A 14,841-nucleotide genomic window follows, 5' to 3' on the forward strand; every position below is an offset into this window, starting at 1 on the left:
GGGAGAGAAAGAGACACAGAGAGAGAAAGAGAGTTCAGCAAACTGGTCTGCAAATAACTGCTGTTACTAACCGCTAATTATATGTGGAATGGTGTAAAGTTTTAACATAAACTTAAATACTACAACATAAATGTTTTCATGTATGCATAAAACATGTAATTTCTGAAATCATTTACCTGTTAAGATGGACACGCCTTTAAAACATTTTGTTGGAAGAAGAAGAAGCACAAGTAAAAAGAGAGGCAAGGCCTTCAAGGCTCACTTGTGATACACTTTTTTAAAAAATCCAAGCTTTTTATGTATTGAGTATAATTTCAAAATGTAATGTTTAAGATGAGAAAGATCAGTTTAAAGCAAATTAAGTCCCCTAGCATTAATTACAGAGTAATTTCCCTTTTTTACCAGCTGCACCAAAACGTTTGCAAAATAAATAAAACTTCCATGCTTAGCAAAAGAAGTTCCTGTTTGAACAAAAAATGATAATAATGATTGCTCTTGTTGTTGGGTCAGAATATCAGATCAAAGTGCCAAGTTTAGAGAATACAAAAAATATAAATATAACAGTAAATGCAGTTTGCATATAATTAGGCTTCTTTTTTTTTCTTTTTTTTTGTGCCCATCCCAGAGGTGCAATATTGTTTTAAACAAGATGACTTTAAAGAACTGAATTTTTCCTATTTTTATGCCTAATTTGGTGTCAACTGACAAAGTATTTGCAGAGAAAATGTCATGTTAAAGTTTACCACGGACACACAGACACACACACACACAGACAACCGAATACCGGCTTAAAACATAGACTCACTTTGTTTACACAAGTGAGTCAAAAATATATAAAAAATTTAAAAAATAAAAATAAAAGAATAAAAGCCACTCATTGAGACTTACAGGTATCTGGACGCAGCGTTCCACCAGCCCCAGTTCCTGGCATCGAGCGACTGGCTGAGACACACGTTCAGGGCACTCTGGGTAACCCGAGTCCCACTCACACTTGTGGCGAGTGAATAACTCATCATAAATGAATCCAGTCCTAAAAGCACACATGGGGGAAAAACTGAGAAAAGATCTGATATGTAAACGGTAGGTAAAGCTCTGAGTGTGTGTGTGTGTGCACTTGCATGTGAATGTGTGTCATGTAACATATGCATTCAATGTATAAAGATAGACTGGTGAGCTTAAGTGTCAAAGCATAAATGTGCAGACAGGTAAACAGACCAGATGCAAATGTCTGAGTACAAAAAAAGTATAAATGTACACACACACACACACACACACACACACACACACACACACACACATATATATATATATATATATATATATATATAATTAGAGAGAGAGAGATTCAAAAACTTTATTACTCAAGAATAAAGATTTTAGGCATCGCCCAGTCTTCCAATCTGTCCTTGTGACAACAATAACAATAACAACATTAACGATAATGACACAACAATAATAATGTTGTTAATACTGCTATATCTACTGCTACTACTATTAATAGTAATCACCATCATCACCACTAACATCATAAAAAGTAATAAAACGAACGCATTCACACATTCGTATCCATACACATGCACACACTCTCTCCACCCAACACACACACACACACACATACTTATGCACATACAGAAACATGACCGAAGTGAGAAACATACAGCGGACATAAAGAGAACAGAGAAACACAACTTTAACATTGTACATATAAAAAAGTGATTAATTTGGTGATGCAGATGTTACAGGTAATAACATCCAATTAACAGGCGAACAAGTAAAAACATTAAAGCACAAAGGTAGAAATAAAATAAATTCACTGCATGTAAAGGTATAGAAGGTATATTATATTAAAAAATTAATTAATTAATCAAAAAGAGTATGTATCTATGTTTGCATGTGTGTGTGTGTGTCAGAGAGAGACAGAGAGAGACAGAGAGAGAGAGAGAGAGAGAGAGAGCACATCTCTGCATGTGTGCACGAGTGCATGCTGAGTGTGTGTTTAATAGGAAATTTTCTATCTAAAATTACGTTTAAATAACATACTTACCGTGACCCAAATAGTGCAGACTCCGGCAGGGGTCTGACATTCCTGTCCTGTGCAAACTACTATCCGCCTATGCAGAGAAAACAAAAGTACTACGGCCGATAACCTCCCGGAAGTAGGTAACCTCCCCTTTGTCCCCCTGGCTAGCGCCCTCTTTTGATGGCAATATGCCATCACCAGCGCAGCAAGCAGGGAGAACAGGAAGCGGGAAGGACGGGGGCGTCTTAAATTTGGGTCATGGTAAGTATGTTATTTAAACGTAATTTTAGATAGAAAATTTCCTTTTAATTACACATACTTAACCATGACCCAACTAGTGCAGAATAGCATGACAAGGTGGAGGCCTCGCCTGATCTACTGTCTGTGTGCTGCGATGGCCTGTTGTGAAACTACCACAAAAGCGATGCCTCTTGAGCCATCATCCCGCAGGCATGCAACGTCTCTCCATGATGACTTGCTGAGATGACGTGTTGAGTGTGCTAAGGCAAGAGAAAAGGACCATGCTCTGACTTCATGTGCTCTGGCTGAGGAGGCATCAAGTCTCAATCCTTCTGTTCTATCGCCAGTGCGCTGCGATGGCCTGTTGTGTGGCCACTGCAGAGGCAACGCCTCTTGAGCCATCATCCCTGAAGCGATACATGTCCCTCAAGTAGAATTCGATGAAGGTAGAGTGTACTGTGTCACCTAAGGATACTGGTGCGGGCAAGGAAGACTGAGGTCTGCAGCTGTATTGTGGGAGAGGTCTGTGGACCACAGCTGTGCTGATAAATGTAGCGCAAAGAAAATTGGGTCGGTGTGTTGAATCTGCACTTTACTGACAGCCCTTCGAATCAAAGGAAGGGAAGGAAACATATACGCTATACGGTTGTCTCACTTGAGCGCGGTTAAACGTCAATGCAAGGAGGTGCACATGTAGTTTGATCTGATGATTCCACATCGGTGTGGGCCGATAGTGGAAGTGGTATATGTGTTTAGAGGAAACTGTGGCACGAGACAGAGGTAGGCCACCATGTTGGGCTTTGCCTTAGGCGTGACAGCCATATCTGTAGGAGCGCCTATCGCCTGTCAGCTCCTCCATCACATGAGCTCCCCCACTCTTCTGTTGTTGCCAAAAAAGACAGCACTGGCATGTTGCCTATGCATAGAAGGGCAGACATTTGGCAACAAGAAACTTGAGGTCCCTGGTGTCTCTGGGACAGGGCTGTGTAATTGCCCAGGTAGGTACCATCATGAAGGGGCATACAGAAGGCTTGGTGGCTTCTCTACCTGAGTGTGGCATGTTGGAGCAATCTGCAGAAAGTTGTCCGCATCAATGGCTGGGATGGATCAGGCTGTGGGAGTGCACTTCATGTGCCCGCAGGTCACTGAGTCTCATTCTGTGGTGAAATTCCTAATGGAAGAGGGTTTCCATGGGGAAAATTTTTGCTGAAGGTTCTTTAGTGAGAAAGGGGACCGGATCCATGACAGGCCTGTGGCTGTGTGTGGTGCGCACTAAGTCTGAGATGGAACAAGGCGGGGGCAGGGAGGAAAGTGGCTCTAGATGTGTTGTACTGGCCATTTACATCAAATCACTGATTTGACATGTGTTTTCAGTATGGCCAACAGTATTTGAGAGCTGTATTATCAGCGGTTTCTGAATTGCAAAGTGAAATCATTAGCAGCTTAGTCTTTCATGAAGGACTATGTCTCTCAGACTAGAAGTCAAATTGCACTGGGACTTAGTGCTGTAGCCTTGAGGGCTAAGTAGCCTTTGGGATCCGTCCCTATGGTGAGTCCAAAGGCCCTCTTGATCGAGGGACTGGGGATTCAACTTGGGCAAAACACTCTCTACTATAAATTGTATAATCAGATTCAAGCCCGAATAGTCAGGACAGCAGTTGACTGCTCTGCTGATCTGATGGTCATTGTCGTACATGACTGATTATCATATACTGGTCCTAGCAGGACACCAATCAGCATTGGTAAATCAGGAAACAGCTGCTGTGTGCTTCAGGGATGAAGGTGTCCACCATGCAGGTTATGTTGAAATGTAAGGAAGCCGGAAGGAGTTGACGGGGTCTTGTGGTGCCACTATGTGTCTGAAAGACATGGTGCTTGCTTCCGAAGTGACAACAAAGTCATCCTCTGACAGGCCCTTGACTGAAGGCTGGGGCTCCATGATGGGATAGCCTGCCTAGGCTAGAAACCCCTGGGAGTGTCTCATTGGAACGACAGTGCTTGAGAAGGAATGCCCATCTATAACCACAGCAGTGGTTGTGTGTTGAGGCTGAAAGGATCGGGCAGGGAAGACCAAGTGCAGAAAGTGCTTTCGAACGCCAATTGTTTGGGACATCGATGCTGGATCTCTGTTTAAGCAAGGTGAAGGGGCGAACTAATGTGCTTGAATGCAGCATCTGCTGTGTCGGTATGAGTGGGTAGAAAGGTACGCCCCTGTGGGTAATGCACGGTACATTGTGCTTTGTGAGACGCATCCGTCCTCGTCTATATGCCATTCTCCCGATTGTAGAGGAAAACAGTGATTACCCAGGCCTTCTGCTACAAGTGAGGAGTGGAAGAGATGGACTTAGGGTGATTGTCTCCTGCCCAGTGGGCAGTTTTTGGGCCCACTAAAACTTGGAAAGAATGAAGGGCATGTGTGTCCGGAGTGGCACCTCTAAGATGGACTGCCTCATCCCTCCTTGTACCAGGTTAGGGCATCTCTAGCCCTGTGGGTGATTGTTGTAGGCAAATGAGTTGGGTTGCCTTGTCCCTCCATGCACCAAGAGAGGGCATCCTTAGCCCTGTGGGTGGGAAGGGAGTGTGTGTGGGTCCCTGAGGACCCGCCACAACTGAAATGTGAAGGAACATACATTCAGGTGTGAATGAGGCAGTTTTGTCTGTGAGCGCAGTCATCCTCCGAAAGCAAGGTTGGGATGAATTTATGAAAATGAATACATATATGTGCAATGGGATTATAAACTTCCATCAACTCAAGTGATGCTTCTGAGGAAGGTGGCAGAATGGTTATTAAGACACTTATCTGCCAGTACAGCATCTGTGCGGGTCTGAGTTCAAATCCCGGTCTCACCCTTTCTCCCAACTTTGACTGAAAAATTGACCTAAGCATGGGGTGGGATGATACAATGAGGTCATGTGTACAGCGCACATTTGGTGCACAAGAAAAGAACCCATGGCAAGAGAAGGTGTTGTTCTCTGACTAAAATTCTGCAGAAGAAATCTACTCTGATGGTGACAGGTACATAAATGTATGCCTGCACTCAAGACATGACTTAGCGTGTTGGGTTAAGCTGCTGGTCACACACCTGCCTAGTAGATGTAGCGTAGCATAAATGGATTTGTCTGAATACAGTGACACCTTCTTTGGAAACTGAAATTGAAACTTATATGTACAAGCATGCCTATCAGCTGTGACCACGCAGTACATCAAACACTGTAACTGTAGTGTGTACAGTTGCCAGAAATGAAGGTAAAAAAAAAAAGAAAAAAAGAAAAAAAAGAAAAGAAAAGAAAATGTGTCTGCTAGTAGAAATGTTTGTGTATTTAAGTGTACACCACAAACACACACACACACACACACACACACACACACACACACACATTCACACACACTCTCTCTCTTTCACCACACACACACACACACACACACACACACACACACACACACACAGAATTGCAGATTCTTACCCATTGTGTTGAACTGGCCCATCTTCAGTTATGTTCTAAAAAAAAAAAATTAAAAAGAAAGAAAGAAAGATATAATCACTTTGTACAGTAATTGGATATTACAATCCAATCTCATTTTAAAAAGTACAGCAAGTGAAAGTCACCCGCTTTTGGCTTTCCTTTTTTTTTTCTTATCTTTTTCATATATTCAATTCATTTCTGACAAAACATCTTCATATCCGCTCAGTCAAGTAGTGAAAATTATTCACTCAGTGCCAGTGCTGCAGTCTGCTGATGCACTGTTTTAGAAAGTGTTTTAAGAAAACTTGATTTATCAAATGCTGTATAGACACCACAAAATTTCTGTGTGAAATACACTCCCCAGCACCAAATATCCTAGACTCATTGCTCTCAGTCACACAATTAGATTCATGTCAAAACAACACAGTGGACTTGTTCCCTTCAAATGTGGTCAGGGGGTGAAGGTTAGTCATTGTTCTGTTTCATGGCAAACTGGCTGCAGCTGTGAAGCTTTGTTACAATTTCTTTTCAACATGAACTCTTTAATGTCAACTAAAGACACCTGCAGCAGCAAAAGAACTGATTTAAGTTTGTGGGGTTTTTTTTTAAAGAAAAAAAAAGTTCTCAAACAGAGTTTCCAAAGCAAAGATCCTTCCTCTTCTTACCTTCTGACAACTAAATCAAACCAACTACTATCCCCTATCACTGCCAGTGGTATTGCTTTTTTTTTTTTTTTCTCGTTAACTGTTCAAACTGAGGATAATGAAAAAGTTGATGTAACAATCAAGTTACAGCATTCACCGATAGTGTGTATTATACATGTCTTGTCTGCTATGAAGTGGAATAGTTTATAAATTATAGCAACATTGTTTATTCATGAATGTATTTTTGTTTGCTTGTTGTTGTTTTTTTCTATTGTTGTTGTTGTTGTTTAAGAATGTCTAAACTGTGTGAAAGGTGAGGATGCAATGAGAGAATGTGAGATATACATGTATCTAAAAAATAATAATAAAAAAATAAATAAAAACCAACAATAACCTTACATTGGCATGGAATGTCTTTTCCTTATTGAACATACTTTGTTCACATTTACACATGACTTTTCTTGACTGCTGTGAACTGAATGAAATCAAAACTTTCTTTTCAATGTAACCTCAAAAAATAAAAATAATCTTTCAAAAAAAAAAAAAAAAGAAGGAAAAAAAGAAACAAAGACACATTTTTACTAACAATGACAGTGAAAGTTGGCAGCTTTAGTAAACACAAAATCTATGAAATGTTAACAATATATAAAATTAATAGTATGTTAGTAAACACTGAATTTATCAACAAGAACAAAAAAGATTGTTTGTTTATCAATTTTTAGTCTGTTCATCTAAGATGATGAAAATAAATATTATCATTATTATCATTAACACACACACAAAAGAGTAAAACTCAATTCATCATTTATAACAACAACAACATACTACTACTACTACTAATAATAATAATAGTAATCATAATAATCATCATCATCATAATAATAGTAATCATAATAATTATAACAGTAATAATAATAATAATCGTAATAATAGTAAGTAATCATAATAATAATAATAAGAAGAAGAGTAATAGTAATAATAATAATAATAATAATAATAATAATAAAGCATCTCCCAGCCCATCCTCGTACCATGTACACCACGCTCTTGCTCATGCCAGACATCACATCCTGTCCACCCATCTCCTCCAGAGTGTGGCGCATCTTGTCTCGCCATGGCTCTTTCACCTCCACATCCATGCAAAAGTCCTTCAGTGGGTTGTAGTCTCCTGCATCGGACGTCGCTGGTGTCGTGTTGCCTTTGTCACTGGCCGCCTTGTCTGCACCGCCTGTTTTGTCGTCATCAGAACAATGCCCATCCATGTTCAAGCTCTCAGCACCTCCACACTTGTCAGTCTGTGGAGGACAAAATGAACCTATGATGTGGAAAGCTGGAAGCAGATTGCTCTGATCAACAGATCAAATTCAGCACCAAATTCAAGTGTAGTTTCAGTTTTATGGAGATAATCGATCAAATTCAGCATCCAATTCAAGTGCAGATTCAGTTCAAATGAGGCGATCAATTAAATTCAGCACCAAATTCAAGTACAGTTTCAGTTTTAGGGAAGTTATCAATCAGCACCAAACTTAAAGTGCAGTTTCGGTTTTAGAAGTAATCATATTCAGCACCAAATGCAAATGCAGTTTCTGTTTCAGGGAAGAGTCAATGCGTCTGGGCTAATCCCATACATGCCAGATCAAATCTGTTTTTTTGTTGTACTCTTCAGCATCAAACACAACGAAAGGTCTTGAAAAAGTACAGGTACAGGTACAGAATTTGGGACTTTTTTTTTTTTTTTTTTTTTAAGCCTTTTTGGCTTTTCAACGCTCCTTCTTAATATAGAAATCGTTTAGGGTTGCGAATGGTTTTATTAATGATTTAGAGTCATTGTCTAGAAGATTCTTGAACTGGTCAATAGTTTAAATTACAGAAACTGGACAGCCTATAAGTTACCTCCAAAGTTTCACTGTGACTTTAATTCATGGTCTGAAGGTACAAGACAACGAAAAGCTTAATTACCTCCTCGTATTCAGAACAAAATTGATGGACTGACGTTTTGAACATACACTGCAAGTACAATGCTATTTGTTGTTGTCATGTTGTCCGTGGACACGCCTCTTTATGACAAAATCATTTACCCAAATTGAAAATCAAATGGCAGCACAGTTGACATACGTTGGCCTTGGGGTGATGTCCTATTTTAGTGTCCCAAATTCTGAGTCCTTGCGTTAGATACAAAATACTCCCCAAACAGTGTGTGTGTGTGTGTGTGTGTGTGTAAACTGTGTGTGCGTGCGTGCGTTCGGTGCCTGGCCTCTCAAATTCGTGACAAGGGGTATAACCGGAGATTAGAAAAGAGAGATAAACCACTTGCAGAAATTGCTGAAGCCAGGCAGCCTGCGCCGCGAGACGCATTCATTATTCATGAGCTGCCTTTGCCCCGCCCAAACTAAGGGAAAGCGTCAGTCGAACGCAGTCTCCTGAGTGATTTTATAATTTGGATTACACTTTTTTTCCCTTTTCTGTTTGCTTCATCCCACGCAGATGTCAAACTCAATTTTGTTGTGAATAACATTCCTAAATATTTATATGTATTGGTTACTTTTATTTCCCTATCACCACAGCACCATTTTTCACGAGTCGAAAGATGACCTCCATTGCGGAAAACTATAATATTGGTCTTATCGAGATTCACTGTTTGTTGTAGTCTGTCTGTTTCTTGCTTAAGGGCATTTAACTGATTTTGTAACCCTATGGGTGTGTCAGACAAGAGAACAACATCATCAGCAAATAGCATTAAGAGTTGCGCCAGGTATCATTTGTATTCCATGTCTCCCCTTCTTTGATAACTCCACCGCCAATTCACCGATGAAAAAGGAAAACAGCTGTGAGCTTAGCATACAACCTTGTTTAACCCCTCTTGGACACTGAAGAGCAGAAATGAATGCAGAGACACTTCCATACCAAGGCAGCGACCACCTCCCGGTAGCTTTCAGTCTACAGAAACTGTCCGATAAACCCTGTATGAAACTGCGTGATCCATTTCAGTATGAAACCAAAGAGACAACCGTCATCGAAAAATTAAGACGCAGAAGAAACAAAAGAACGGCACTGAACAGGATGCAAACTATTCAGCCCCCATGGTGGAATACCGACACAGAGAGAGCCTGGATAGAAAAACATGCGGCTGTCAAACTTTGGCAAAAAGAAAGAACAAAACCATCTCCGGACAAAGATATTGAAACAAAAATGAAAGAAAAAACTAAACAGTTTGAAGTCATTGCTCAAGAGGCCAAAAATGACAAGTGGAAACAGTTTTGCGAGGCACTCAGTTATGACACAACATTGACAGAGTTCTGGCAATTTTATCGTCGCATGGAAGGGAAAACGTGCACAACAACAACCCCAGACATGTTAGACACTGATGGAACCAAGCTTAAGACAAATGAAGAAAAAGGATCTGCCTTGCTCAAACGTTTCATACAACAGAGTGATCAAAGAAACTTAGATGAGAAAAAGAAATATGTTGAAGAGTTAAACCAAACCCTTATGCAGACTGGACCTGATGATGACTTGACAATGGATGATCTAAACGAGGCAATAGCTAAATGCAAGAAAGAATCGGCTCCTGGCCCAGACAAAGTTCGTTACTCAGACATCAAGGAGCTATCGGAAGAAGACAGAAGCAAACTTTTCAATCTATATCAAAACAGTTTCCACAATGGACAGGTGCCGGAGGACTGGACACACAGCTTCTTAAAACCCATACCAAAACCAGGAAAGGACCATCGTCAGGTAAGCGGCTACCGGATCCTAACCATGCAAAACATTGTTGGAAAGCTCATGGAACGCATGATAGCCAGGAAACTTGCAAGGGATCTTGAACACAGGCACATTCTCCCTTCAAATCAAGGTGGTTACAGAACAGGCAAGTCCACATGGGAAAATGCAGCTGCTTTTGCATATGAGGTGTATGAAGGATTTCAAAGAAAAGAAGAAACACTAGCAGTAGCAATTGACCTTGAAGATGCCTACAATAAAGTCCAGTTTGCGCACCTCATGGAGCTGCTACTAAGGTATGGAGTAAGTTTGACACTGACAAGATGGATAGCAGCAGCGCTTCAGGAAAGAACCGTCGTCCTACGCCTCGGAGATTGGATGTCTGCACCTTCTAAACTATCCATGGGACTGCCACAAGGGTCTCCACTCTCTCCTGTCCTCTACAATGTCTACACGAAGGGCCTTGCAGACTTAAACAACAATGGAATTGCTCGGGTGCTTACCCTTGCGGATGACGGCCTGGTCTTCAAAACTTCGAAAAATGCTCAGGAAAGAACTGAAGCCGTCCAGAAACAACTAAACAATATTGCTCAATGGTGCAAAGACACAGGATCTTCCATCAATCCAGCGAAAGCCCAAACGTTGCTGTGCACCCTCAACAACAAAACCGCGAGCAAATCACCACCTTCTGTGTCATTCGATGGGAATCAAATTGAGAAAACTGAATGCCTACGCTACCTAGGAATACACTTCGACAGGATGCTGACCTTCAGAAAACATACGGAAAACACTGTTCTCAAATGCAAAAAGGGCCTTTCAGTCTTAAAAGCAATGGCAACCAAAGGAATTGAACAACGCCACCTCTTCCTGCTATACCAATCACTCGTCCTCAGTGTGATCGACTACGGACTTGGGCTAACAACACCGTCTCAAAGCAACCTCCTAAAATTAGAAAGAGTCCAAAATGAAGCTATGAGGCTGATCCTTGGAACAACAAAAGACACGCCCACAGAAACCATGCGATACCTGCTTGACCTTCCTTCAGTGCAGGCCAGAAACAAGTTAGAACAGGTCAAGACCTACTTCAAAGCATTAGAAAACCCTCAAAACCCACTGCATGACGCAGTCAAAGAACAAAAAGGCAGCCGTCTAGGACGAGGAAGATCATGGATGGGGCAAGCAGAAGACACAATCCAGCTAGTATGCCGACTTCAAGACCTGAAAGAAACAAAAGAATGGGAGAAAAACCCCGAAAACCTCAACCATCTATTCAACACAGTCATTTCACCCACTCTAGGAAGACATTGTCGGGAATGGCCAGAGGGCAAAACTGATGCGGAAGTGAAGCTGCTTATAGAAGAAAACAGTAAAGAAGAGGACATCATCATATACACAGATGGCTCAGTCACCAAAGACCAGTCTGGCTGGGGATTCACTGCGAAACAAAATGGAAAAACAATTTGGGAAGAGAATGCTGCCTACAAAGTCACAACCTCCAGCCTAACGATGGAAGTTGAAGCTGTGACACATGCCCTCCAGTGGCTATCGTCCTTCCATACGCCCGGAAACCAACATGCCATGATTCTAACCGACTCAATGAACCTCATACAGAAAATTGAAAACGGAATGGGAAGCCCAGAGTGGCATAACGCAATGCGCAACTTTCAGATTAAAAAACTCACATGGTCATACTGCCCGGGACATGCAGGTGTTAAGGGAAATGAGCGAGCTGACAGACTTGCTGGTAACGCAACACCAACGAGCAGCCTACATCTAGGAAAATCGGAAATCCTCAGAAAAGTCAAAGAATACCAAAAAGAACAGGTACAAGGCCATCACACCATCGATCGCCTCAAAGAAATAGAAGCAGAGAGAGGGAGCGGCCGCAAATCTAACATGAAAGGTAGAGCACGATGCTTTGCAAATCAAACAAATATCGGCATCATTTCCAAACCAACATTGCGCAAATTTCTTCAAAACGGAACAGAGTCTCTGTGGGCCTTTCCAAATACAATAGACCGAGCAACACACTAGACGCCACGTTCTTGGCATCAGAGATCTTTTCCCATCCCTTTTGCGGCCAGTCAGTGGCGGCTGTGTGTGTTTGTGTGTATGTGTGGGTCTGTGCTTTTGAGTGCGTTTGTGAATGCGCGAGAGTGAAATTGTACACAAGTGTCAGGAGAGATATGTGTACGTGTGTGTGTGTGTGTGTGTGTGTGTGAGGGGAGGTGGGAGTGCGGGGGGAGGTGGGGTAGAGGATGAGGTATGTGAGTGTATGCATGCTGTGGGAGCAACAGGATATTGGAACGTGTATATATATGTATATACATATATATATATATATATATATATATCTTTGTATGTACGTGTGTGGGGTTGGGGGTGGGAGATATGGGCGTATGTGTGTGTGCTTGTACAAGTAAGTGTTCATCTCTGTGAGTGTGTGTTTGTGTGTGTGTGTGTGTGTGCCGTGGAAGCTGCGATACGTAGACTAGAAATGAGTGTGTGGAGGAGGGGGTAGAGGAGGTGCAAGGTAATGTGTGTGTGTGTGTGTGTGTGTGTGTGTGTTGGAGCTCATGTACGTTTATATGTATTTGACTGTGCTTTCATATGTGCTTGTACAAGTAAGTGTTCATCTCTGTGAGTGTGTGTCTGTGTGTGTGTGTGTGTGTGTGTGTGTGTGTGCCGTGGAAGCTGCGATACTTAGACTAGAAATGAGTGTGTGGAGGAGGGGGGTAGAGGAGGTGCACGGTAATGCGTGTGTGTGTGTGTGTGTGTGTTGGAGCTCATGTACGTTTATATGTATTTGACTGTGCTTTCATATACGTGAAACTGCATGTCTGGTGCATTTCTGTTATGCATGTGTGGGTGTATGTGTGAATGTGTGTCTTCATATTTTACATTTATTTGCTTATTTATCACCATTGTTGTCTTATTTATTTATTTATTTATGTTTTATTATTATCATTTTATTAGTATTACTAATTTTATTACTACTACCTTTTTCTATATTATAATTATTATTTATTTATTTATTTATGCAAGCTTATCTATTATTTATTCCCCCGGTGTTTTTTTTTTTGTTTTTTTTTGTTTTTAATGTTCTCAAGGCCTGACTAAGCGCGTTGGGTTACGCTGCTGGTCAGGCATCTGCTTGGCAGATGTGGTGTAGCGTATATGGTTTTGTCCGAACGCAGTGACGCCTCCTTGAGCTACTGAAACTGAAACGGACACTGAAAAAAGTCTGAATAAATACCTTTGTCACGAACACATACAAGTACAGAATCGTAGATGCTTTTAACAGCCATGTAAAACTCCCGAGAGAGAGAGACAGAGACTTAGAGAGAGAGAAAGAGCACAATACAACGGTCTGCTCGGGCAACATGAAGCGTTCGTATATATATGAATTATATATATGATTATGTACATATAGATAGATTTAGATTTACATACTGATAGATCTATATGAAATTATGTATGTATGTATTCATGTATGTATGTATGTATGTATGTATAGACAGATGTTAGAAGAGAGACAGAGCTGAATATGTGTTTTATGTTTTGATATATATATATATATATATATATATATATATATATATATATATATATTTGTTGTTGAAGAAATGGTGATGTAAACCAGAAAGTGTGAAGAAAAAGTAGCGTTACGAAAACGCAGTTCAATAATTTACAACTGTCTCTCTCATGTGCAACATTGCGCTGGGGGGGGGGGGGGGGGGGGGGGAGCTGCTTTATTTTCTTTTTATATTATCTACATTCAAGCAGATGCAAACGTGCTAAAAACCAAGCAAAAATGAATCGGTTTTCATTGTATACAGCGAATCTTACTACACGTGGTAAATTCCAGGCATAACTTAACTTTCGCTTTACTGCAGCTGAACCGTCAGAACCGACTCGTTTCCTTCAGGTGGGGAAGGAGAGGGTGATTTACCCCCACCCTTCCGCACTGCGTGTGTGCCCCAAAATGGCTTCAGCACTGTTATAGACAGTAAGAAGGGGCCTGCCGCGAGTGGTTTATCTCTCTTTTCTAATCTCAAGTATAACTACTACAATCGTGAGTGTCCGTTCGTCGCCTTGTAGTCAACACTTCAAAACAAGAGGATGAGATGGCAGAATCTCTTTATTTGTTTCTTGTGTTTGTTATTGTGATCATTTATTAAATACGATAAGCTGGATATCTTGAACAGAGAAATCAGAATGTAATCGGCGATTCTTTGATGTAATGTGGGTGATTAAAAAAAAAAAAAAAGATGGTACAATTTCCTTTGTGTGGCCACAGTCACATTTGCGTCTTCTTATTCTTTTGGATGGGTAGCCAACATCGACTTGTCGATGAATCTGCTACACAAATTCTTTTCCGGAGGGTGGTTCCGAGTGGGCTGTTTTAATTAGTTCTAAGTTTAACAGAATTAGGAGGATTGTGGGGGGGTGGGGGGGGGGCGGGGGGTAGTTTGCTGTTGTTTGGAGTCCACTTGATTGACACTTCAGTTTGCCCAGAGAGGGCACAATGAGATGATAGCACAAAACTGTATTAAGTCGACAGGATCAACATCATCTTTATCATCATCATCATCTCTCTCTCTCTCTCTCTGTCTCACACACACTCTCTCTCTCTCTGCGTGACAATGAGTGCATCAATCTCCGCACCGACAACACTTGATTATGGCATTCCTCAGGGGTCTGTTCTAGGCCCATTACTATTCTCAATATATATAAACGACGTTCAGTCTC

At 41.2% G+C, this 14,841-nt stretch overlaps 1 protein-coding gene across 1 annotated transcript in view; it reads right to left on the minus strand.

Annotated features, from left to right (window-relative positions):
• LOC143284519 (protein deacetylase HDAC6-like) overlaps nucleotides 1–8,509 on the minus strand; it is a 302,600-nt gene extending 294,091 nt beyond the window's left edge. Inside the window, exons 1-4 of the mRNA XM_076591227.1 lie at nucleotides 8,485–8,509; nucleotides 7,401–7,664; nucleotides 5,726–5,760; nucleotides 889–1,030 (exon numbers count right to left, since the gene is read on the minus strand). Coding sequence (XP_076447342.1) covers nucleotides 889–1,030; nucleotides 5,726–5,760; nucleotides 7,401–7,631 — 408 coding nt within the window. The 5' untranslated portion in view covers nucleotides 7,632–7,664; nucleotides 8,485–8,509. The remainder of the gene's footprint in view (nucleotides 1–888; nucleotides 1,031–5,725; nucleotides 5,761–7,400; nucleotides 7,665–8,484) is intronic.
• Between the last annotated feature and the right edge of the window lie 6,332 nt (nucleotides 8,510–14,841).

The sequence above is a fragment of the Babylonia areolata genome, chromosome 8, assembly GCF_041734735.1.
Source record: "Babylonia areolata isolate BAREFJ2019XMU chromosome 8, ASM4173473v1, whole genome shotgun sequence".
NCBI classification, from domain to species: domain Eukaryota; kingdom Metazoa; phylum Mollusca; class Gastropoda; order Neogastropoda; family Buccinidae; genus Babylonia; species Babylonia areolata.